Source organism: Ostrinia nubilalis, chromosome 10 (assembly GCF_963855985.1).
Source record: "Ostrinia nubilalis chromosome 10, ilOstNubi1.1, whole genome shotgun sequence".
Lineage (NCBI taxonomy): Eukaryota > Metazoa > Arthropoda > Insecta > Lepidoptera > Crambidae > Ostrinia > Ostrinia nubilalis.
The window spans coordinates 16,375,179-16,397,879 of NC_087097.1; the positions used below are offsets into that span (position 1 = coordinate 16,375,179).

A 22,701-nucleotide genomic window follows, 5' to 3' on the forward strand; every position below is an offset into this window, starting at 1 on the left:
GCTGTCCAGTGTTGCCAACTCGGATTTTGAAAAAGTCGTAGGACAGATTAGAAAATTACGTAGAAATGGTACAATTTCCAAATAGAAAATACGTAGATCTACGTACTTTTTTTTCTGAGTGAAATGAAGAGAGTAGGGGTAGGTAAAAGTAATAAAACGACAATTTATATTACCCTAAAAATAGTACACTTTTATTGTGTATCATTTTCAGACAAATTAAATTTATACATAATTATATTTAATTTTGTTGGAAAGAAGGAAGGAAGTTGAAAAATATCGAAATACAACAACACAACACCTACGAAATCTTAGCACAATCTTAGTTCGAAATATTTTTATAGTGAAGATTCACTTTGACCGTTTGACGGTTTACACACACTGTCACGTCACGTCACGCTGTACAGCATTTTTTCTATGGGGAAATGTCAAAATAACATTAGTTCCGACTTTTGCCACATGCCAAATAACCGTAATCGGAACCTTAATCGAACTTTTTCGCGAAAGTAAAGGAAACGATGCCCATTTAGCCTATTTTGCAAATTTGATAGAAAATACGTAGATTCTGGGACTAAAGTTCGTAGGTTTGCAAGGAAGGCTTAAAATACGTAGATCTACGTAAAAATACGTAGAGTTGGCAACCCTGTAGCTGTCAACCAAATGACAGTCAGCTGTCAACACAACATAACTGACAGAGCTATTTTACCGTTTTTGATGAACGGAAATCGGTTTAGCTTTAATCGATAAGTAAGTGATTTCCTCCGCGTTATGTTTTCGAACGAAATGACAAATGTCACAAAACGTCAAAAAAATGTCAAAGTCGAATTTTCGTCTCCAGTCGTAGGGTTTTCATGAAAAGTAGGAAAAATCCTCAAGATTACACAACATTGTATACTTAGTGGTTTTTAATGTTTAATTATGAATAATATGTAAGGTGCCGTTGACCGGTTGCTAGCTAAATCGTTAGTGTTGGGACAATGGAGAGTGGCGACAGGATTCTTGTGGCTGCGGGGCTTACGGCCGCTGTGGTGGTCGGGGCTTTCGTTCTTTGGGGTCCCGGAGGAGCGCCCCGGGTGCGGAAGAGGCGCGGGCAGATAGCAGGCCTGCAGAACCTGGGCAGGACCTGCTTCCTCAACACATTGCTGCAAGCGCTTGCTGCTTGTCCCGCCTTCATAGATTGGCTGAAGAAATACGCCAAAGCTGATGGCCATAACAGTATGATCACCACACTTTACACTGTTATTGAAGGTTGGTGTGCTATCTTATCATATAATCAAATTGTAGCAATATCTCTTATCATAATCTTTTAATATTAATTATGCAGGACTCAACTAAATAATAAACTTACTGGTGGTATTGGGGAGGTCGCTGTCTCGGCTGCCTCAGCAAGTCTCTGGGCTCTAATATTCCAGACTTGGCCATAAATAAAATAAGAAAAAGAACTATTTTAGTAAGAAAAATCAACATTTTAAATTTAATTTGGAAAATATCACAAGGGAACTGAATTTGTGTGGTTTTTGTTTGATGTGACTGTTTATAATAGAATAATTAATTTTATTTTCAAGTATATTAGATCAGCTTTTTTATCTTAAAGTACTCTGTTTGTTATTCGGTGTTTATCAAAAGTGGGTTATTAAAAACTTTGTTGTGATAGCATTAATACCATTCAACCAATTATATTCTTTTAGAATTCCCTTATTTTAATCAATAACAAAATTAATAATTTAATTAGCAATAAGGTTTTTGCCGTATGCCTAACTAAAAGAAAAGCACCTGTTTAAATTGGAACTAGTGTTGTTTAAGAGTGTTTATGTATTAAGTTCAAAACGCCACCAACAGATGGCGCTGTACGTTATTAACTCGCGCAAATGAAGTATTTTTTGGCTCATACATATATGGGTGACTACAGAGTCCATTTTCGAACAACTTAATACACGTCTTGTCTTAGTACGATACTATTGTGGTTTTATTTGAGTTAACCCTTTAGTACAGTTCAGAACATCGCAAGTTCAGTGTGTTAACAAGTGTGAAAGACAGTCCACTGTGCAGAGGCTGACACCACATCACAGGAGTGTGATGGACTAAAGTTATGTATGGTTTCAGTTGTGAACGGCACGCACGAAGCCGCCCGGGGTACACCAGTGTGCCCGCTGGGCGTGCTACAAGCGTTGCGGGCAGCAGGCTGGGTGGTGCCGGCCGACCAGCAGGACGCGCACGAGCTCATGCACGTGCTGCTGTCCTGCGTCGAGGAGGAGACCCTCGCCATGGCTAAGAAGGTTGGTGGCTGGAACATCCAGATAACTATCAAAAATTATCAAAAACATTTTCATGTAAAATATTGACAAGTCTTGGCTCAAGACGAACCATTGGCTCTAGAGAATACAATCCCGGGATCCCGATTCCCGGGATCCCGGGATCCCGACCATTTTCTGATCCCGAAAATCCCGAGACTGTACTTAGCTAATCCCGGTATTTTCGGGATTGATATAAACAAGTCTATTTTGCATTCTACGATCCGTTGCGCCTTGACTATGACCTTGCCTGGATTATACCTTAGCATAAAATTATACAGTGTGAGTCACGATAAAGTGCACATATAAAATTAGGTGAAACTAGACCTCTTTTTATCGACAAAAAAGAGGTCAAAAAGAGTTTTTTTTTTATTTTGTTATAGATTTTTTTTTCTTCCAATTACTTATTGTAAAGAAAACGTAATAATTTTTTAACTAAGAGGTATCTATACTAATATTATACTTTATTAGTTTGTTTACTTGAACGCGCTAATCTCCGGAACTACTGGTCCGATTTGAAAAATTCTTTCAGTGTTAGATAGCCCATTTATCGAGGAAGGCTATACAACATTATGCTACGATCCATAGGAGTAGAGCAATATTGAAAAATGTTGCGAAAACGGGTTTTCACGCGTACGAAGTCGCGGGCACAACTAGTATCCTGATAAAATAAAAACAGTAATAATGCTAAATAACAGGCGATATTAAAAAATACATAAAATACTCAGGAAATGCCAACAAATAATAAAAAAAATATACTTTTTTTGATTTTTGAGTTTTTATATTTGATAAATTTCTCCATAAAATGGCCTTATAACAGGTAGTTTTTATTACTTTGTATTATTCTCTATCGTATAACCTTCGTAAAACCAAAAACTATCACAACGTTTGCAATTATCGAACCCAATTCCCACATAAGGCTGATCCCGGGATAGTCCCGGGATCCCGGGATTACCCATCAAAAATCCCGTAATCCCGGGATTGAAAAACATGCTCGGGATTGTATTCTCTAATTGGCTCACACTGTAAAATAATGTGGAGCCAAACTGTACATCTTAGACATAATATGTAACATGGCCGTTTTCATTGCTATCACATCTGCTGTTAGATGAGATGCAGTCTAAGGTGGTACCTGCCAGTAAGTGCTTATTCACTCACCCTTTGAAGAGGCTTGGATTATGTGTTTGAGAAAGACAGCAGCAATAATATAATAGCAAAGCAATTTCAATTTTAACTAGAAATATTGTCACCAAACCCAACAAATAGGTTAGTTTGTTTGTTTCAGCCGAAAGACGTCCACTGCTGGACAAAAGGCCTCCCCCAAGGATTTCCACAAAGACCGGTCCTGCTGTATGGTATAATAACAAATAGGTTTGATGACATTACTTTATAGACTGTATTTAGGTGGTAATTGCTGGACTCTTCATAGGGCTTTGTCGAATATATTGCCACCATAATTTGAGCCTTATTCAGGTCGAAAAGCTATGAAGTTTTTAAACATGCTGTGCCCTATAAATGATTAATTAAAATAAAATATGTCGTATATTTTCGTCTAGCCGGGCTGCCTGTCCGACGCGCTAGGGCTGGGCGGCGCGCGCGCGTGGTCGGCGCTGGCGTCGCCCGCGTCGCCGCCCGCCGCGCCCGCCGCCTGGCCGCCGCGGCCCGCGCGTCCTGCCTCCGCCGCGCCCGGCGACGAGCCCGGCCTCGAGGACGCAGGTACACCACAGAATAATAATAAGTACTTCGTACAGAAGATTTTCTTCGCGAAGGTATTTAAAAAAATGTATGCTCAATGTCGTTAACAATATGGTGTAATTTAGCTTGTCTCAAGAGTCGAGCACCATTTTGTTGACAAACGTCAGTGATCGGTACTGCGCCCGAAGACATAGGGCTGACTTCGGTAAAATGATGTGTGACGTGAGGTGCCAAATTGCGAAAAATGGCGGAGGAAATACATGAATAAGCATGAATTATATTTTGTGTTTCTAATATTATTCAGGCAGTTAAAAAATACTGCACAGTATTAATTGCACCACCGTTTTTACATATGGTTTATTGTCTTTACAATGCAAATGGGTGAAGAATACGTGCGTGCGTCAATACTCGCTCGTGATTGTCCTGTCGATTTGGCATCTCAGGAGGGGTAGTCGCGCGTGTTTTGTTTTCGATGCAAACTCGCGGAGATGAACAGGCCTGGGTACACATCTAGTAATCATGACATAACTGCTGCCTGTCAGACGCGCTAGGGCTGGGCGGCGCGCGCGCGTGGTCGGCACTGGCGTCGCCCGCGTCGCCGCCCGCCGCGCCCGCCGCCTGGCCGCCGCGGCCCGCGCGACCCGCCTCCGCCGCGCCCGGCGACGAGCCCGGCCTCGAGGACGCAGGTACATCTCTAGTAATCATGACATAACTGCTGCCTGTCCGACGCGCTAGGGCTGTGCGGCGCGCGCGCGTGGTCGGCACTGGCGTCGCCCGCGTCGCCGCCCGCCGCGCCCGCCGCCTGGCCGCCGCGGCCCGCGCGACCCGCCTCCGCCGCGCCCGGCGACGAGCCCGACCTCGAGGACGCAGGTACACCTCTAGTAATCATGACATAACTGCTGCCTGTCCGACGCGCTAGGGCTGGGCGGCGCGCGCGCGTGGTCGGCACTGGCGTCGCCCGCGTCGCCGCCCGCCGCGCCCGCCGCCTGGCCGCCGCGGCCCGCGCGACCCGCCTCCGCCGCGCCCGGCGACGAGCCCGACCTCGAGGACGCAGGTACATCTCTAGTAATCATGACATAACTGCTGCCTGTCCGACGCGCTAGGGCTGGGCGGCGCGCGCGCGTGGTCGGCACTGGCGTCGCCCGCGTCGCCGCCCGCCGCGCCCGCCGCCTGGCCGCCGCGGCCCGCGCGCCCCGCCTCCGCCGCGCCCGGCGACGAGCCCGGCCTCGAGGACGCAGGTACACCACAGAATAATAAGTACTTCGTACAGAAGATTTTCTTCGCGAAAGTATTTAAAAAAATGTATGCTCAATGTCGTTAACAATATGGTGTAATTTAGCTTGTCTCAAGAGTCGAGCACCATTTTGTTGACAAACGTCAGTGATCGGTACTGCGCCCGAAGACATAGGGCTGACTTCGGTAAAATGATGTGTGACGTGAGGTGCCAAATTGCGAAAAATGGCGGAGGAAATACATGAATAAGCATGAATTATATTTTGTGTTTCTAATATTATTCAGGCAGTTAAAAAATACTGCACAGTATTAATTGCACCACCGTTTTTACATATGGTTTATTGTCTTTACAATGCAAATGGGTGAAGAATACGTGCGTGCGTCAATACTCGCTCGTGATTGTCCTGTCGATTTGGCATCTCAAGAGGGGTAGTCGCGCGTGTTTTGTTTTCGATGCAAACTCGCGGAGATGAACAGGCCTGGGTACACCTCTAGTAATCATGACATAACTGCTGCCTGTCCGACGCGCTAGGGCTGGGCGGCGCGCGCGCGTGGTCGGCACTGGCGTCGCCCGCGTCGCCGCCCGCCGCGCCCGCCGCCTGGCCGCCGCGGCCCGCGCGCCCCGCCTCCGCCGCGCCCGGCGACGAGCCCGACCTCGAGGACGCAGGTACACATCTAGTAATCATGACTGTTAGCGCCATCTATGGGCGCAAGAAAACAACTCATGACGTCAAAGGCGCGGAACCAGAGTGAAGATCGCAGCTAACTTCGCGCCGCTCCGCCCTCCTGTCAACTTAAAATCGAACGTTTCTAACACTAGGGATGGGCAAATGGAAAAAAAATATCGATATTTATCGTATCGATATTTTTCAAATATATCGATATATATCACCCAAGAAATATCGGTATTTCGATATAACGATATTTTTTGCGCAATTTGCAATTATTTATAAAAAATGACAAAATATTCGAAATTTAGAAGCAAACACACATCTGGCTGTTTTAACATCAGTTTAATTATTTAAAAAAACAGCCTACTACATACCTACTCTTTTTCTAAATCGAAATCGGATTGGTCGAATACATGTTGTGACGCATGAGCAGACAGCAGAGCTTTAAAAATATATCGATTTTATTATCTGAAAATAAATATCGAAAATCGATATATCACGGGAAAAAATATCGCTGATTTATATCGATATTTTTCTGAAAAAATATCGATATTTTGATATATCGATATTTTTTACCCAAGCCTATCTAACACTCGACAATTTGATCTCGTTGCATACAGTCTGTAAACCTATCACTTTAAATAAACGTTAAAACCAAAGAGCATAAAAGAGTAAGAGACGGCACTCCATAGATATTTTTTGAGCTCACGCACACATATGCATTTTAGAGAACGACCCGCAAATCTTTACCAACCGCACAAACTACAGGCGGAGCTACCAACATAATGCCTTATTTTCTGACAGTATTAGTGACGTTCGTAATAACTTATCGATTATCGATACTTTGCTAGGGTTGTAATTGCATATCGATATCTAGTATAGGAACCTTCAATATTTTAATGATTACTATTTTTATTTTATACTATGTGTAAGTAAAACGAAGTTTTGTAACGTAAATTATTTATTTCGAAATAAAATAGGTATATTACAATAAGTATTGAACATGACATAGCAGTTGTAGGCATGAGGAATTATTGAAAATTATAACAAAGTACAGAAATGATAATTTTGTAAACTTTTATTTTCACAACTTTTTCTAAGAAAAAATAGGATTTTTATTTATAAACATCTTTAATTTTCTTATCAGCTGATCGAACCTCAGCCTCAAGATTACTTTTCAATGCTTTGTTGCTGTGCTTTTTTACTTTTGTCAGCAAAATTGTTTTCACTTTTTATGAAGCTGTCATTAATGATTTTACAACTTTTTCTTAGAAAAAGGTAACTTAATATTTTAAACATCTTATCATAAATTTCTTTATTATGTTGTTGACATTTAAACCAACTAAAATTACAATTTGTACTCAACATTAAGAAAATGAATTTTCCAACATTTTCCATATATATCTGGTCGGCAATATGGTCATGATAAAATTGTTTAGCTTCATTTACGGTGGTACATAATTGAATTGTTGGATAAACGAGACTTTTTTTATCATGCCACCATTCGCGAAGAGATATATATGTGTTACGGTCAAAGTGATAAATGTGAAAATTATGAATAATCGCCGGTTATTATGAATAATTACCGCATGATTTGGTAAATGTGATTAATATGAGGTCATTTATGTGTGTATAAAACTAAATAAGCGGCTTAGGGGTGGCCCAAGGGCCACCCCCGCCGCACCTTAACCTATTTTTCACTTTAAATCAAAACATTATGTTATAGGCATCATGGAAAAGTAATTTATCCAAGAAACACTCCAAACTCATTATGCCAAATTATATTAATATATGATATCAAAACGTTGAAAAGTTTGGCTGTACACGAGCACGTACACAAGATGTTATTCTCTTTTATAAAATTTGTTAGTACTAAGCTTGAATTATTAAATAATCACTGTTAAATGTGATTCATTTATCACTTTTACCGCGACTGTCGGTAATTATTCATAATAACCGGTTATTATTAATAATTTTCAATTTATCACATTAACCGTAACATATGCATACAAATCATTGTCAACAGGAGTTTTCACGCTCAAACACTCTTCACAAATTAAACAAGAACTGTTTTGTAATAGTTTGGCAGCTAAATACCCGCTTACATATACTACTGGTTGGTTTTCAAGGCTACACAAATTTTCAATGGGCTGTTCTAAGTTTTCAGGGTCCGGGATAGACAACACAGGATAAAATTCAGTGTCTGTGGAATCTTGAACATTAATTTTTATTTCTGTTGTTTTTAAATTAGTTTTTAAAATGTCTTTATATTCCAGCATATGTTTATTGTTGTCTGCTTCACAATTAGCACTTCTGCTATGAGGCACTTTCAGCCCAGTAACCATGCTTGTTTTAAGCGCTGCAGTAAAGTGCGTGATAGTGGGATTTCTATTGGTTACACTGTGTTGCCTAATGATTCCAAATAAGTTTTCCAGAGAGTCTTGGTTAAACTGTCGAAGGTTCATATATTTAAACCCTTCATTCTTTAACTTTTCCCAAATATCGTTTAAGGATTTGATAGATATTTGATATCCCTTTACGCATTTAACATTTTTTAGTATCGTGTTTTCTGCTGTTATAAATTTTATGGTTTTTAACTTATCAGTATAAAAGGTCCAAGACTCAATGTGATTACTTGATGTGGAAACATTTTCCCGGATCCCTTTCTTTACGTCATTTAAAGATGATGGACCATTTGTACAATCAAATAGTTTATCTAACTGTTCAATCACAAATGCTGTATCATTGCAATCAGAAACTTCTTTCCATGCCATCATTTTTAAAATAGCTGCCACGGTATTACTCAGAGCATGCGCAGCATACTTCACCCTCATCTTAGTTTTGAATGTTGGATTTACAATGGTACTATTCAGTTTTTTAAAATTTAAAAAATTTCTGTTGTGTTCTTCTGCAACTACCAAATGCCTCCATTGTGCAATTTTTCCATCGAAAGACATATTTCCACTTTTAAAGAAATTGTTTCGTAATGATTTGAACAAGTGAGGGATGTCATAGATTATAAAAATTTTGTCATTATTTACAGAGAAAAAGTTGCTATCTATGCCTTGTCCACAGTTTCTTTTTAACATGTTAAGAGCTTCTATATTTGTAGATCCCTGATCACAAACTGTTGTTAGAACCATAAATCCGATTTCTTTTAATTTTTTGATGATGTCCGATATAATTTTTGCCAGTTTTGCTGTTGATATTGTGCCTTCCACAAAATAGTGCGCAATATATTGTTTGTATTTATGTTTAGCACCCTGTATCATAAACACTAACGCATGGTCTGCAATTTTCTTTTCTCGTCCCATGTTCTCGCCCTCTCCATAATCCACGTAGCCATCCACTTTATCAGCAATTTCGTTATAAATTATCCGTTTCTTTAACGCCATCTCGTCAAATATTAACGAGCAATATTTATTTTCCTTTGGCATACTTGATGCTTTTGCCTCTAACATATCAATTATATTTTTATTTATACCAGGCTCCATTGGTATATTTTTTAAAATCCTTTGGAGCGCTTTAGTGCTTGGTAGCGTAAACAGCTTTTGCATATAGCGGTATGCTTTAGGGGACCGTTTAAATATAGCCAAAGCATATATTTTGTTGGCTAAAGTCCACCTTTTTCCTTGTGACTTTTTTTTGTTATTCTGCACTACATCCTTTACTAACGATGTCAGCACTTCCGAATCTAACTTGTCTAAATTCACTCTTGACTTCGCTATATTCCTTATTGTTTTTTTTTGCATTTTGTAACTGTCGCCAAAGCCTCTTCTCTTTAATTGTAAATGTTGATGAAGTGTCTGTAATAAAAACATTTCCATTAGTAAAAAAAACAACATTAAAGCAAATTGAATTGAATATTGGTTAATTAATCAGCAATTTTACTTAGTTTTTTAAATTAGGTATGTTTTATCTTACCTTTCATTTCAATGTTTTTCTTAGGTCTTTTATAACTGTGGACTAATATTTCTGCCTGTGCATCTTGATGGCAAATGTTTTTATCATCTGAAATATTATAAATATGCAAATAAGTTTAAAATTTATTTTGTTGTTTTATGAAACATATTATTTCCAAATCAATCAATCATTATCAAGTTTTAAAAAAATGCAAAGACAGGATAATGATAGCTCTTCTCATAAAATATGAAGCGTGGGCCCACCTTCAATAACAATGACATAATATTAAAATAAAGGCATTTAGAGGTTTTAATGTTCTGCATTCTGGATGCGGTCTGCGGGTATGTCAAGACAATCTGTAAGTGGTCGTGATAAGGCAATCAGTCACGTGTGCTTTGCGTTCTTTGTTCGTATCCGCACGGTCAAATCGCATTAATATAAAATGTACAGAAACCTAGAATGTTGTACATATAAGTTCATTTTGACCTGACTGCAGACTGCTGAACGCATCCAGGGTGGCATTCTTTAGTTTGAGGGAAGGCATATTTTAGAAGGTAAATAATTAGTTTGTACACTTACCATGAGTAATGGGTTTATAGGTCATATGTTCTGGTGCATTGGAAGTAGAAGGAAGAGGTTCAAAAGTTGTTTTCGCAGAAATACCAGAATCTGGTATATCCACAGCTCCCAAACATGTTGAATTTAGTTGTTTGGTTGTAGTTGTAAGGGGAACTGAAAGCAGATAATGAAATGTGAATTGGGTAATAAAATGTCATGTTCTTACCCAACTTTAGGGTACAATCAGTCTAGTACATGTCTTGCTCACATTAAAAATTACTAGCTTATAAATATTATTAAACTAGCTGACCTGGCTAATTAATGTAGATTGCCTAAAATTTTTCAAATTGGTCCGGTACTTTTTTTGAAGAATTTGTATTACACAAATTACTAAAGTCCCTCTAACTCAACACACATTCTAAGCTAAATTGTGTTACGAGTGGGTTTACTACAATATTCAAGCTGTGGGGTTCTAACCCGCACTTTAGGCTATCTTGGCTTCGAGTTACGGAGCCGATCAAATACAAACAAACAATTAAATATTTCCTTTTTATATTATTAGTATAATTTTAGATAAACATACCTCGTTCAACTGGATTTGACTTCTTTGGAATGCAATATGAATGATCATAAAGAACTGTAACAAAGTATAGATATAATTAATAATTGAAATTATATATTATTTATTGATAAGCATACAACACATGTTTGTGGTTACAAAGAAAGAACCTTGTTAAATTGCATTCGGTTGGTTTGTTTTGGAAACCAAAGAAAATTAATTAAGACATCTAAATAATTCAGAAAAATTGATAGATAGTAAATTAAATTTAAAAAAAATAATTGAAGTCATCATCATACCTGTCTTGAGGTTTTCTTTATTGGAGTCTTTTACATGAAGAGGAAACTCTGTCAAAACTTCATCTGGCAAGATGGGATTGCTCAATTCCAGTGTTGGAATAGCTGAGTTCTTCAGCCGAGTTCCTTTGGCATTGAAGGATTCAGGAGTGAAGTGCCCACCACAAACAAACTTCAGTTGGTGTAACTTTTCAATAGGTACATATGCTAAGTCTTCTATGCCAGCATTTTTAACCCACATTCGACAACTGAAATAAGAAATACCTATTAGAAAAGAAAAAGAATAACAAACTGAAATTTATTCATCAACTAATTTCTTTTAGTATTGTTATGCAATTCATTTACAGAGTACGAAACAAAATACTGAAATTAAAAATTGGTTATGGTTATTTACTGTATGATTAAAAATATTAATCCCAGCCTTTAAGTTTACACAATCAGTAAAATTATCTTGTAATAAATGAGTGTTATTAGAAACTTACCGGTCAGAATCCAGAGGAAACCTACTCAAAAGTAAGGGTGATCCACCACGACTTCGCCTCTTATTACAAATAACGCACTTCTTGTTGTTTCTACTCTCCATTATCAGTAGAAGCCTAAAATGAAATAGGTATTAATTAAACAAAGCCTATAATTTCTCTCCAACCAGTGTCAATGCCCTGGTTCATGCATTTACCAGTTTTGAAAGTACATTTACATTTTCATCACATAGGGTTGTTTTTAATGAAAAATAGATTTGTAATAGATCTAATATTTCAAGTAAGTAGATAACATACCCATTAAACAGAAAAGTAAATAAGAGTTTAAACTTCTGTAGAAGTTGAAACACAGCTTATTTAGAGACTCTTTCTCTATCTCACAAAAAACATAACACTGAACAGCAAACTTTATCACGCCCGATACGGAGGAACTTAATCAACTCAACGTAAACGACAGAAAAGTTTATTTACAGTAATATTGCACCAAATCTGAGAAAATAACTTCACACGAATCAATTCGCCGGTTTAAAACTCAAACTCAATTATTGACAGACATTTTTTTTCATTTGTCAAACTAACAATACTACCAACATAAGGACACTAACAATTATTTTTAGTATGGTGGTATTGATCCGCGGGTTCCTCTGCTATAGTGAAATCAATCCAAAATGCACTTTATTACTTAAGGGATAAGGTTGTATATCAATTGCTACATATAGAGACTAGTTTTTGTATGAGAAGTGTCTACCCACTGGTTAAAACCGTAATTTCAATAATAATTAGTCATTGAAGAGACCCTTATTCCTACATATATTCGAAAGTCTGAGCTCGAAACATGTTCCTTCGCGCCGGATGACATGTTCCATCGCACCAGCTGACGGGATTCAAGATACCACAGAAGTCGATACCTGTTGCGTGTCAAGAGAGAAACCCTGTGAAAGAAGCAGCTCTGGAATAACGGTCAGGTTAAACCACTCCTTTCCCTTCCTATTTTAATCGATTTGTGCTAATATTGTGTCGCGTTTGCGGATTTCAGTCGATATTTCAACCGTTACAACTACCTACCTACGTTGTCGCGTTGGTGGGTGCCGGGTCTGCCTATTGCAACGAGCGTCGGGGTGATCTATACGATTGTAAGTACCTTTTGTTTCCTAAATTCTTCTCAAAATGAGCGAGGATAGCGATAGATCAAAGCTGAATGTACCAAAGTCAAGAGAGGGTAGTCATTCGCCTTCTAGAGAACTTAAATTAACCGTTTCAGACCTCAAAAAACAAAGAGGAATTCTGAAAGGTCGTGTAACTTCTTTTGAAAGCTATATTTTTAAATTTCAGAATTTGGTTATTACAAAATGTCAAGCAGTTGAACTAAATTTAAGAATTTTGAAGTTAGAATCAGTTATTGATGAGTTTTACAAAATTCAAGATAAAATCGAACAGTTTTGTGATGAAAATGATCTTTCAATAAATATTGAGTACCGCGAAAGCTTCGAAGAACAATATTTTCGAAGTGTTTCTGTCGCTAAAGTAATTATAGAAGACCAAAGTAATAACCAAAATTCGGTAAATACGCAGGTTTCAAGTGACAAAAATGCATCGTTACAAATTAAATTACCTGACATCAAATTACCCTCTTTTAGTGGTTCGTATGATGACTGGCTCGAATTCAAAAATTCGTATTTAACGATGATACACGGACGGGCAGATTTAAATGCGATTCATAAATTTCACTACTTGCGGTCATCACTTAGCGGTGGTGCTTTACAGGTTATAAGTGCATTAGAGTTCACAGCAGAAAATTATACCCACGCATGGGAATTGTTACACAATAGATTTCAAAATGATCGACTTTTGGTGCACAACCATGTCAAAGCCTTATTTTCTATACCTAATATAACTAAGGAATCTCCTTTGCTCATTAGAAAACTCATAGATTCTATTTTGCGAAATTTACGTTCATTGAAATCGTTGGGCGAGCCCACAGAATCATGGGATACACTAATTATATACTTAATTGTCTGCAAACTTGATTCTTCGACCGAACGCGAATGGGAAACTTATAAGGGAACACTTATTTCTGGTTTTCAAGGCCAAGAAATTAAACGTAAATTAATATTAAACGACTTGTTAACATTCCTAAGAAATAGAGCTGATTTGTTGGAAATGGTGAACGTCAGTAGTAACGCAAATAGTGCTCATAGTTTTCACAAGCCCCCTAATTCTCATTACAATAAATATCACAGTAAACAATTTCATGATTCGAAACCGCAGGTAGCACAAACACACACTCAGAGTTATGTAGCTACAAATAACGGGAAAACGACCAAACGTAACCGTTGTTGTGAGATGTGTCGCGGAAATCATGCTTTATATATGTGTAGTATGTTTTTGAATTTATCAATCGAGGATAGGTACAAATTAGTAAATGAAAAGAAACTTTGCCATAATTGTCTGCGCGGTGGCCATTCTATAACTAACTGTTATTTCGGGCCGTGCCAACAGTGTAAATGTAAACACAATAGCTTGTTACATAAAGAATTAAAAGAAAATACAATGTGCAATGTTAACTCTGAGTCAAGCACATCTCAAATAAAGTCGACCGTAATGCATTCATCGTTAGGTTCGCATTGCCACGATAATTTAAACACCGCTCAGCTGACTACACAAACAAAACAAGTTTTGTTACCTACCGCGCTAGTTGAAGTGATCGACGAAAACAATATGCGACACACAGCCCGCGCGCTTTTAGATAGCGGTAGTCAGCATTGTTTTGTATCAGAAGCGTTTTGTAAACGAATAAATTACACGAATTATATACAGTCCATTGTTCAAATTTCTGGAGTGGGACAGTCGGTCACACAATCCAATAAATTATGCGATTTAAATATACGATCAAAATTAAACGATTTTTATACGCTTATTCGGTGTTATGTTTTGCCATGTAATATAACATCATTCTTGCCAACAATGAATATTAACGTAGAATCAATACGAATACCTGAAAATATTCAACTTGCAGATCCTACTTACAATATACCCTCTGAAGTTGATTTATTGATTGGAGTGGATGTTTTTTGGGATCTTTTAAACGAAAATAAAATACGATTAGCATCGGGATTATATTTACAAGATTCAAAATTAGGTTGGGTCATTTCAGGACCTATTTATACGAATAAATTGCAATCGAAAAATAATACCGTCCGATGTAACTTTATTCAAAATGTCAGCATAGATTTACAATTAAAAAAGTTTTGGGAATTAGAAGAGTTATCAAAAAAACATACTCTTACTAATTCCGAACGTGAATGCGAAGAAATATTTATAAATACAACTAAACGTGAATTAGACGGCAGATTTTCAGTACGTATACCACTGAAAGATTCAGCCGATTCTTTAGGTGACTCCTATACGACAGCTTATAAACGATTTATTGCATTAGAAAGCCGTGTGGTGACGGCAGAGTAGAATACATTTGTCACCAACCCCTACTCTTCCCGCGGGTGTCGTAAGAGGCGACTTAGGGACTACACATCAAACAGAGAATGGGCAGCAGCGCTCTCTGAAAAACATCAATCTTTTAAACTGCGATCTCCAACCCGCCTGCCTAGCGTGGAGATTATGGCAAAACCCTCCACTATAGTGGAGGAGGCTCATAGTCCAGCAGTGGACTGTAAAGGGCTGTTGATGATGATGATGATTGCATTAGAACGAAAATTAAAAACAAAGTTGTGGCTGTGTAAACTCGATTGGGACGATCCCGTTCCAAACGATGTCTCAATTAAGTTCACAAATTTTGTTGATTCAATTAAAAAATACTTATACGAAATAAAAATTCCACGATTCATAAGGAGTATTCATACTAAACGTTTAGAATTACATATTTTCTCAGACGCGTCACAGGAAGCTTATGGCGCTTGTGCTTATGTACGATTAATACTGAATGATAACACTACACGAATGAATTTACTATGTGCAAAAAGTAAAGTAGCACCGCTTAAAACTATCAGCATTCCTAAATTGGAGTTGTGTGGTTCGTTGATAGGTGCACGCTTATATAAAAATATTATCGAGTCTCTAAGCTTAACATTCGATTCTGTTTATTTCTGGACAGATTCGACCATCGTCATTGGTTGGTTAAGTATGTCACAGCATTTACTTAAAACATTTGTCCAAAATCGAGTCACAGAAATTAATGAACTAACAAATGATACATTGTGGTTTCATGTTGAAAGCCAAAATAACCCAGCTGACCTAGTGTCAAGGGGTTTAAACGCTGTCGAACTCAAAAATAATAATTTATGGTGGCATGGTCCCAGTTACTTGCATTGTTCTGAGTGGTCACCTAGCAAACAACCAATGACACATTGTAAAGACTTACCTGAAACAAAAACTACAAGCGTAAGTACTTTATGCATCAATTCAGAAAACATATTCGATTTTGATAGATTCTCATCTTTCAATAGATTAAAACGTACGGGAGCCTACTTACTTAGATTTATTTATAACGCGCGTAATAAACAGCTGAGGCGAACCGGTTCCTTATCTGCCGCTGAGTTGAGCGAGTCGCAGCAAATGTTGTGTCGATTCGCACAGATGCAATCGTTTCCCTCGCTTTATAACAACTTACTCAAAGGATTGCCTTTAGAAAAATGCAAGGAATCTAATAAAGTTATCGGTTTAAATGTATTTTTAGACAGTTCTAAAGTAATTCGTGTTGGCGGGCGACTTTGTAATGCGACCAACTTTGAGTTTGATAAACAACATCCGATGTTGTTGTGTAGCAAAAGTCGATTTACAATACTTTTGTTTGAATATCAACATAAAACGTTACTTCATGCGGGACTTCATGCACTATCCGTGAAAGTTGGTGGCCGCTAGCAGGTAGAAATCTTGCCAGGAAGGTAGTACATCAGTGTGTAACGTGCGTTCGTATGAAAGGCAATGTTTTCAAACCTATAATGGGAAATTTACCCGTGGAACGATTAGAGTCAGGTTTTCCTTTTTTACGTACTGGCGTAGATTATGCCGGGCCAGTCTTTATACTCAATCGCAAAGGGCGAGGTGCAAAATTAATTAAAGGTTATATCTGCCTATTTATTTGTTTTGTAACACGATGCATTCACTTGGAACTCGTAAGTAGCTTATCAACAGCTGATTATATTTTAGCTTTAAAACGTTTTATGTCTAGACGAGGAAAACCTCAAGAAATATTTTCCGATAATGGAAAGAACTTTTTCGGTGCAGAAAAAGAATTTCCGCTTGATTCTAATATTAATTGTAATAAAATAATCGATATAGCTGCAAATGATGGTATTACATTTAAATTTATTCCTCCCTATTCTGCTCATTTTGGGGGATTTTGGGAAGCAGGGGTCAAATCGTGTAAGTATCACCTGAGACGCATACTAGGCAATGCTAATTTAACATACGAGGAATTTAGCACGGTATTAGCACAAATCGAAGCCGTCCTGAATTCCCGTCCTTTGTCATGTTTATCCACAGATCCCTCCGACTACCTTCCCTTAACTCCATCCCACTTCCTCATTGGCCGCCCCCTGACCGCTCCAGCCGCTGTCGACATCACCGAGGCACAGACTAGACGCCTGACACGCTACGACAGGATCGAACAGCTTCGCCAACACTTCTGGAAGCGCTGGGCCACTGAATACGTCACTGAGCTTCAAATTCGAACCAAGTGGAAGACAAACACAAATGAAATAAAACTGGATAGTCTAGTTTTAATCAAGGACGATCAACAACCACCACTCAAGTGGAGATTGGGAAGAATTGCTGAAATTTTTCCCGGCAAAGATGGAGTTGCACGCGTCGCAAACATTCGAACATCGACTGGAATAGTGAAGCGGGCGTTTTCAAAACTTTGTCCTCTTCCGCTTCCTACAACAAATGAAAATGAAGATTGCATCGCTTCAATCAACAATCAATGAAACTAAACGAAGATCGAAGAACCTACTACCGGACTACATTTTGAAAGTCAATCATGACCTTTCAAGGCTGGCGGTATGTTAGCGCCATCTATGGGCGCAAGAAAACAACTCATGACGTCAAAGGCGCGGAACCAGAGTGAAGATCGCAGCTAACTTCGCGCCGCTCCGCCCTCCTGTCAACTTAAAATCGAACGTTTCTAACACTCGACAATTTGATCTCGTTGCATACAGTCTGTAAACCTATCACTTTAAATAAACGTTAAAACCGTAATTTCAATAATAATTAGTCATTGAAGAGACCCTTATTCCTACATATATTCGAAAGTCTGAGCTCGAAACAATGACATAACTGCTGCCTGTCAGACGCGCTAGGGCTGGGCGGCGCGCGCGCGTGGTCGGCGCTGGCGTCGCCCGCGTCGCCGCCCGCCGCGCCCGCCGCCTGGCCGCCGCGGCCCGCGCGCCCCGCCTCCGCCGCGCCCGGCGACGAGCCCGGCCTCGAGGACGCAGGTACACCACAGAATAATAATAAGTACTTCGTACAGAAGATTTTCTTCGCGAAGGTATTTAAAAAAATGTATGCTCAATGTCGTTAACAATATGGTGTAATTTAGCTTGTCTCAAGAGTCGAGCACCATTTTGTTGACAAACGTCAGTGATCGGTACTGCGCCCGAAGACATAGGGCTGACTTCGGTAAAATGATGTGTGACGTGAGGTGCCAAATTGCGAAAAATGGCGGAGGAAATACATGAATAAGCATGAATTATATTTTGTGTTTCTAATATTATTCAGGCAGTTAAAAAATACTGCACAGTATTAATTGCACCACCGTTTTTACATATGGTTTATTGTCTTTACAATGCAAATGGGTGAAGAATACGTGCGTGCGTCAATACTCGCTCGTGATTGTCCTGTCGATTTGGCATCTCAGGAGGGGTAGTCGCGCGTGTTTTGTTTTCGATGCAAACTCGCGGAGATGAACAGGCCTGGGTACACATCTAGTAATCATGACATAACTGCTGCCTGTCAGACGCGCTAGGGCTGGGCGGCGCGCGCGCGTGGTCGGCACTGGCGTCGCCGGCGTCGCCGCCCGCCGCGCCCGCCGCCTGGCCGCCGCGGCCCGCGCGCCCCGCCTCCGCCGCGCCCGGCGACGAGCCCGACCTCGAGGACGCAGGTACATCTCTAGTAATCATGACATAACTGCTGCCTGTCCGACGCGCTAGGGCTGGGCGGCGCGCGCGCGTGGTCGGCACTGGCGTCGCCCGCGTCGCCGCCCGCCGCGCCCGCCGCCTGGCCGCCGCGGCCCGCGCGCCCCGCCTCCGCCGCGCCCGGCGACGAGCCCGACCTCGAGGACGCAGGTACACCTTCAGCACTACTATTTGCAACTAACATACGCGAAATTTGAGTTTGAGAATGAATCTACTTCTCTTTCGTAAATTGTCTTATGGCACAAAAAAAATATCGAAACTTGAAGTACAACTTTACTAAGTTTTCAAATCAAATCAAATCAAAAATATTTATTCAGTTTAGACCACAAGTGGCACTTATGAACGTCAATAGAAAATAATAAAAAAAGAAAAGGTAGCCCTTATGGGGCACTTTACATGTCTCCTTATCTTTACCAGGCCTGTTCATCTCCATGACTTTACATCGAAAACAAAACCAGCACGATGGCACCCTACAGGATTACTATTCGACAAGGCCTCACATACGAGTGAGCATTACCTTCCTTCGCGAAGTAAACCTTCTGTACGAAGTACTTATTATTATTCTGTGGTTTACTGCTACATTCACATAATTTCAAATTCAATTTTTTATTGTTATTCCATAGAAAACACCAAGAAGAGCAGTTGTTTTATTTGTTTAAATGTCCCATGGCATCTAAAGCTTTTATAAAAGCCTAGGATTGGCACTACCTGCACATCGCAGACCTCTAGACGTTACAAATTTAATAAGGTTGTGGACACGCCCATCGTTCCCAATATAGTGAATCTGCACCTGGTTCATACATAATAATACACTACCTATTGTCAAACCAGCTTTTCTATATAAGATTTTAAATTTTCGCGTTCCATTTGTAAGACCCGTTTTTATATTTTAGTTGAAACTAAAGCCCAGTCGCCGAGCACGTATAATTTTGTCCAATGACCCCAAGGTACTTATCCTTATCGCTCGCGCATAATTATGTTGCTGTCGCGCTCGCACACTCACTGCGGCCGCCCCGTCGCACAGTCGCGACAGCAATATAATTACACGCGAGCGATAAGGATGGGTAGCTTAGGGTCATTGGACGAAATTGTACGTGCTCGGCGACTGGACATACTTTTCATTTTTCATCAAGAATGTTATTTTCTCCAGAGCCGGCGGCGCCGCTGCGCAAGGGCGTGTCGCGGTCGTTCTGCCACCTGAGCAGCGTGGGGCGGCGCTGGTGCGCGGCGCCCGCCCGGCCCGCGCCCGCGCCGCCCTTCCGCGGCACGCTGGCCGAGCGCCTGCACTGCACCGTCTGCAGCGCCAAGGTACCGAGGGGTTTGAGGCTAATGGAAAAACAAAATAAACTGCTGATACATCTCATCTGCTATAGTCCGGTCGCCGAGCAGATAGAATTTCGTTCAATGACCCCAAGCTACCCATCCTTAACGCTCGCGCGTAATTATACAGGGTGTTAGGTAAATGGGTATATGAGTCGACACTCTGCTAACATGGGCATATAAATGGTATGGTGAAGTCAGAAATTTGATATCATCATTTTTTTTTTTTTAATTTTCATACAAAATAAATTTTATAAAATCCGATTTGTATGAAAATTAAAATAATTAAAATGAAGATATCAATTTTCTGACTTCACCATACCATTTATATGCCCATGTTAACATGGGCTAGTGTCGGCTCATATACCCATTTACCTAACACCCTGTATTGCTGTCGCGCCTGTGCGACGGACGGCCGCAGTTAGTGTGCGTAGCTTGGGGTCATTGGACGAAATTCTACGTGCTCGACGACCGGGCTTTATAGACGTATCACGTAACACGGTCCCATTTAAAATATAATTTTGTTTATCTGACATTCTCGTCTCGGTCCCGAAGCAGTGGTAGGGTTATTACTAGGACGTGTAAAAGTTCTTTTTAAAAGCCTATTTGCAGAAATAAAATGAGTTTTATGACTATTGTCCCCGGCCGGCGCCATAAAGTACGACATTGTATCGCAAAAAACCGTTGTCTATTTGCAGAGTCCCGTCCGCTACGACAAGTTCGACAGCATCTCGCTGTCCATGGCCAACGCCAGCACCGGGCTCACGGGCTCCTTTAGTCTACCCGGTAAGTTACATTTTATTGAATTGTCTTCAATTCATTTATTGCAAACTAAATAGTTATATTGTAATGTAAAACGAGCTGCTAAGTTTAGGGTGATGTCTCATCTCAATTCAACATAGTCAGAATTCAAATAGATCAGAGAAATCAAGTAATAGGGCGCCTTCAAATTAGAGGCGCGAGGAAGCGCTACAGTGGCGTCACTGTGCAGCTGTGGCGCGCCAGTTCTAGTTTTCATTTCATATGATGACGCGCGTCGCGTTCATTACGACAATATTGCAGCGACTGGCAGCGCGTCACAGTGGCTCCACGCCTCTAACTCGAAGGCGCCCTTAAACACTGGTCATCACAAAAATCGACCCTCCCGCGACAAGCACTTTTCAAACGTATGCATCCCCACTTCCCACCAATATTGGCACCATTTGAAAGCCTAGTTCTAAACTTCGTTTCATTAAAGGAAAGGTTTTTACCCCAAAAATGTGTTTTTCGAAGGATCCAGAGTCACTTTTTCAAAAAATAGGTAGTTACGCTTGAGCCAACTTTTATGGTTTTAATACTGTTAAGTTGGGATTAATCGCTATCCATCTGTTAAAAAGGACACGTAAGATCGTTATTTGGTTTTATAACCACAAAAATTGGTCTACTTGGTCTCAGAGGTGAGCTCAAAGTTAGGTCTTTTTTCAAGTCACATTGATTGTATATCGCGTTTATGTTAATCGTTTATTAAGAAATTAAATGTGTTTTTCTTTAAGGATATTTGTTTGGCTTTCAAATAACACCAATATTGTTGGGGCACCATGATTGTGTCAGAAGAAAATCTTGAAAGTTCGCGTCGCGTAAGGTGCGATTTATTTGATGCCGAGTGTAGTTTATGTACTTGTTGTCATCGAGAGTATTATAAGTCCTGGGCCGGCAGGGTTGTTGCGCGCGTTCACGGCGCCCGAGCTGGTGGCGGGCGTGCGCTGCGACAAGTGCTGCGGCGCCGAAGACAGCACCAAGCACATCCGCACCGTCAGCTTCGGGAAGGTATGCCTTATTTTACGATGTCCTAAACGCCTCCCCTAAACTAAACTGACGAAGGCCTCCCCCAATGATTTTCCACAACTGTCCGAATCCAGGTACACTTATCGCGATCTTCACCAGATCAACGGTCTACCTAGTGCAGTGGTTCTTAACCTTTCAGTCATGAGGGACCATTTTACCAAATTTCTGTCTTGTCAGGGACCACCTCATACCTAATCGCTCAAAACCAGTTTGACTGCAAAAATCAGTTAAAAGTGGTTTTGACCAAGGTGTGCAAGTTCACTTCGTGGACCACTTGGAATGCTTCCAGGGACCACCAGTGGTCCGCGGACCACCGGTTAAGAACCATTGACCTAGTGGGAGGCCTGCCCACCTTCGCTACGTTTTGGTCGCCACTCGATAACTTCTCTGCCTCAGCGACCATCAGCTATACGAGATAATATACTTGTGAAAATTTTTGTAACGTTGTCGCTGAATGTGACGGATACCTTGTATGTGGCACAACGTAATGGTGTTTGTTTTACCAGAAAAATCTGTGCCGCGTGGATACCTGAAATGCTGAGTTTTTTAATTAATTAGAACAGGTTTTAACGTGATATGCGGATAGGTAACATTGAAATATTAGTTTTAAGCACTTTTAGTTATAGTAATTGCATGTATGCGTGTTTGTCTTGTTGGTTGTCCTAATAAATAAAATAAATAAATATTACCTCCCGGTTTCGACCACGTCAGTCAGCCAAGGACCACA

The 22,701-nt window shown here is 40.2% G+C and overlaps 2 protein-coding genes and 1 long non-coding RNA gene across 3 annotated transcripts in view; 2 read left to right on the forward strand and 1 right to left on the reverse strand.

The window, feature by feature from the left end:
• Positions 1–783: 783 nt before the first annotated feature.
• The window catches only part of LOC135075483 (ubiquitin carboxyl-terminal hydrolase 30 homolog), a 33,670-nt gene continuing 11,752 nt past the window's right edge, over positions 784–22,701 (forward strand). Inside the window, exons 1-12 of the mRNA XM_063969922.1 lie at positions 784–1,245; positions 2,101–2,273; positions 3,845–4,004; positions 4,526–4,669; positions 4,719–4,853; positions 4,903–5,037; positions 5,087–5,221; positions 5,749–5,883; positions 17,988–18,131; positions 18,653–18,796; positions 18,846–18,980; positions 21,847–21,956. Of these exons, the coding sequence (XP_063825992.1) occupies positions 975–1,245; positions 2,101–2,273; positions 3,845–4,004; positions 4,526–4,669; positions 4,719–4,853; positions 4,903–5,037; positions 5,087–5,221; positions 5,749–5,883; positions 17,988–18,131; positions 18,653–18,796; positions 18,846–18,980; positions 21,847–21,956 (1,821 nt within the window). The 5' untranslated portion in view covers positions 784–974. The remainder of the gene's footprint in view (positions 1,246–2,100; positions 2,274–3,844; positions 4,005–4,525; positions 4,670–4,718; positions 4,854–4,902; positions 5,038–5,086; positions 5,222–5,748; positions 5,884–17,987; positions 18,132–18,652; positions 18,797–18,845; positions 18,981–21,846; positions 21,957–22,701) is intronic.
• Positions 9,422–11,996, reverse strand: LOC135075362 (THAP domain-containing protein 5-like). Its single transcript, XM_063969807.1, has 6 exons — positions 11,686–11,996; positions 11,207–11,451; positions 10,932–10,985; positions 10,370–10,522; positions 9,812–9,898; positions 9,422–9,693 (listed from the first exon to the last, which is right to left on the reverse strand). Exons 1-6 carry the CDS (start codon positions 11,784–11,786, stop codon positions 9,536–9,538), a joined length of 798 nt encoding a protein of 265 aa, XP_063825877.1. The 5' UTR covers positions 11,787–11,996; the 3' UTR covers positions 9,422–9,535.
• Positions 12,440–17,895, forward strand: LOC135075369 (uncharacterized). The gene is made up of 2 exons (XR_010258021.1): positions 12,440–12,815; positions 17,182–17,895. It is a non-coding gene; the product is annotated as an uncharacterized LOC135075369 (long non-coding RNA).

Coding starts and splice junctions, on each gene's coding strand:
- LOC135075362 (XM_063969807.1), bottom strand. CDS start 11,786: ATGGAGAGTAGAAACAACAAGAAGTGCGTTATTTGTAATAAGAGGCGA. Junction 11,452..11,685: donor TTTCCTCTGGATTCTGACCG/GTAAGTTTCTAA, acceptor TTCTTATTTCAG/TTGTCGAATGTGGGTTAAAA. Junction 9,694..9,811: donor GAAAAACATTGAAATGAAAG/GTAAGATAAAAC, acceptor TTTTTATTACAG/ACACTTCATCAACATTTACA.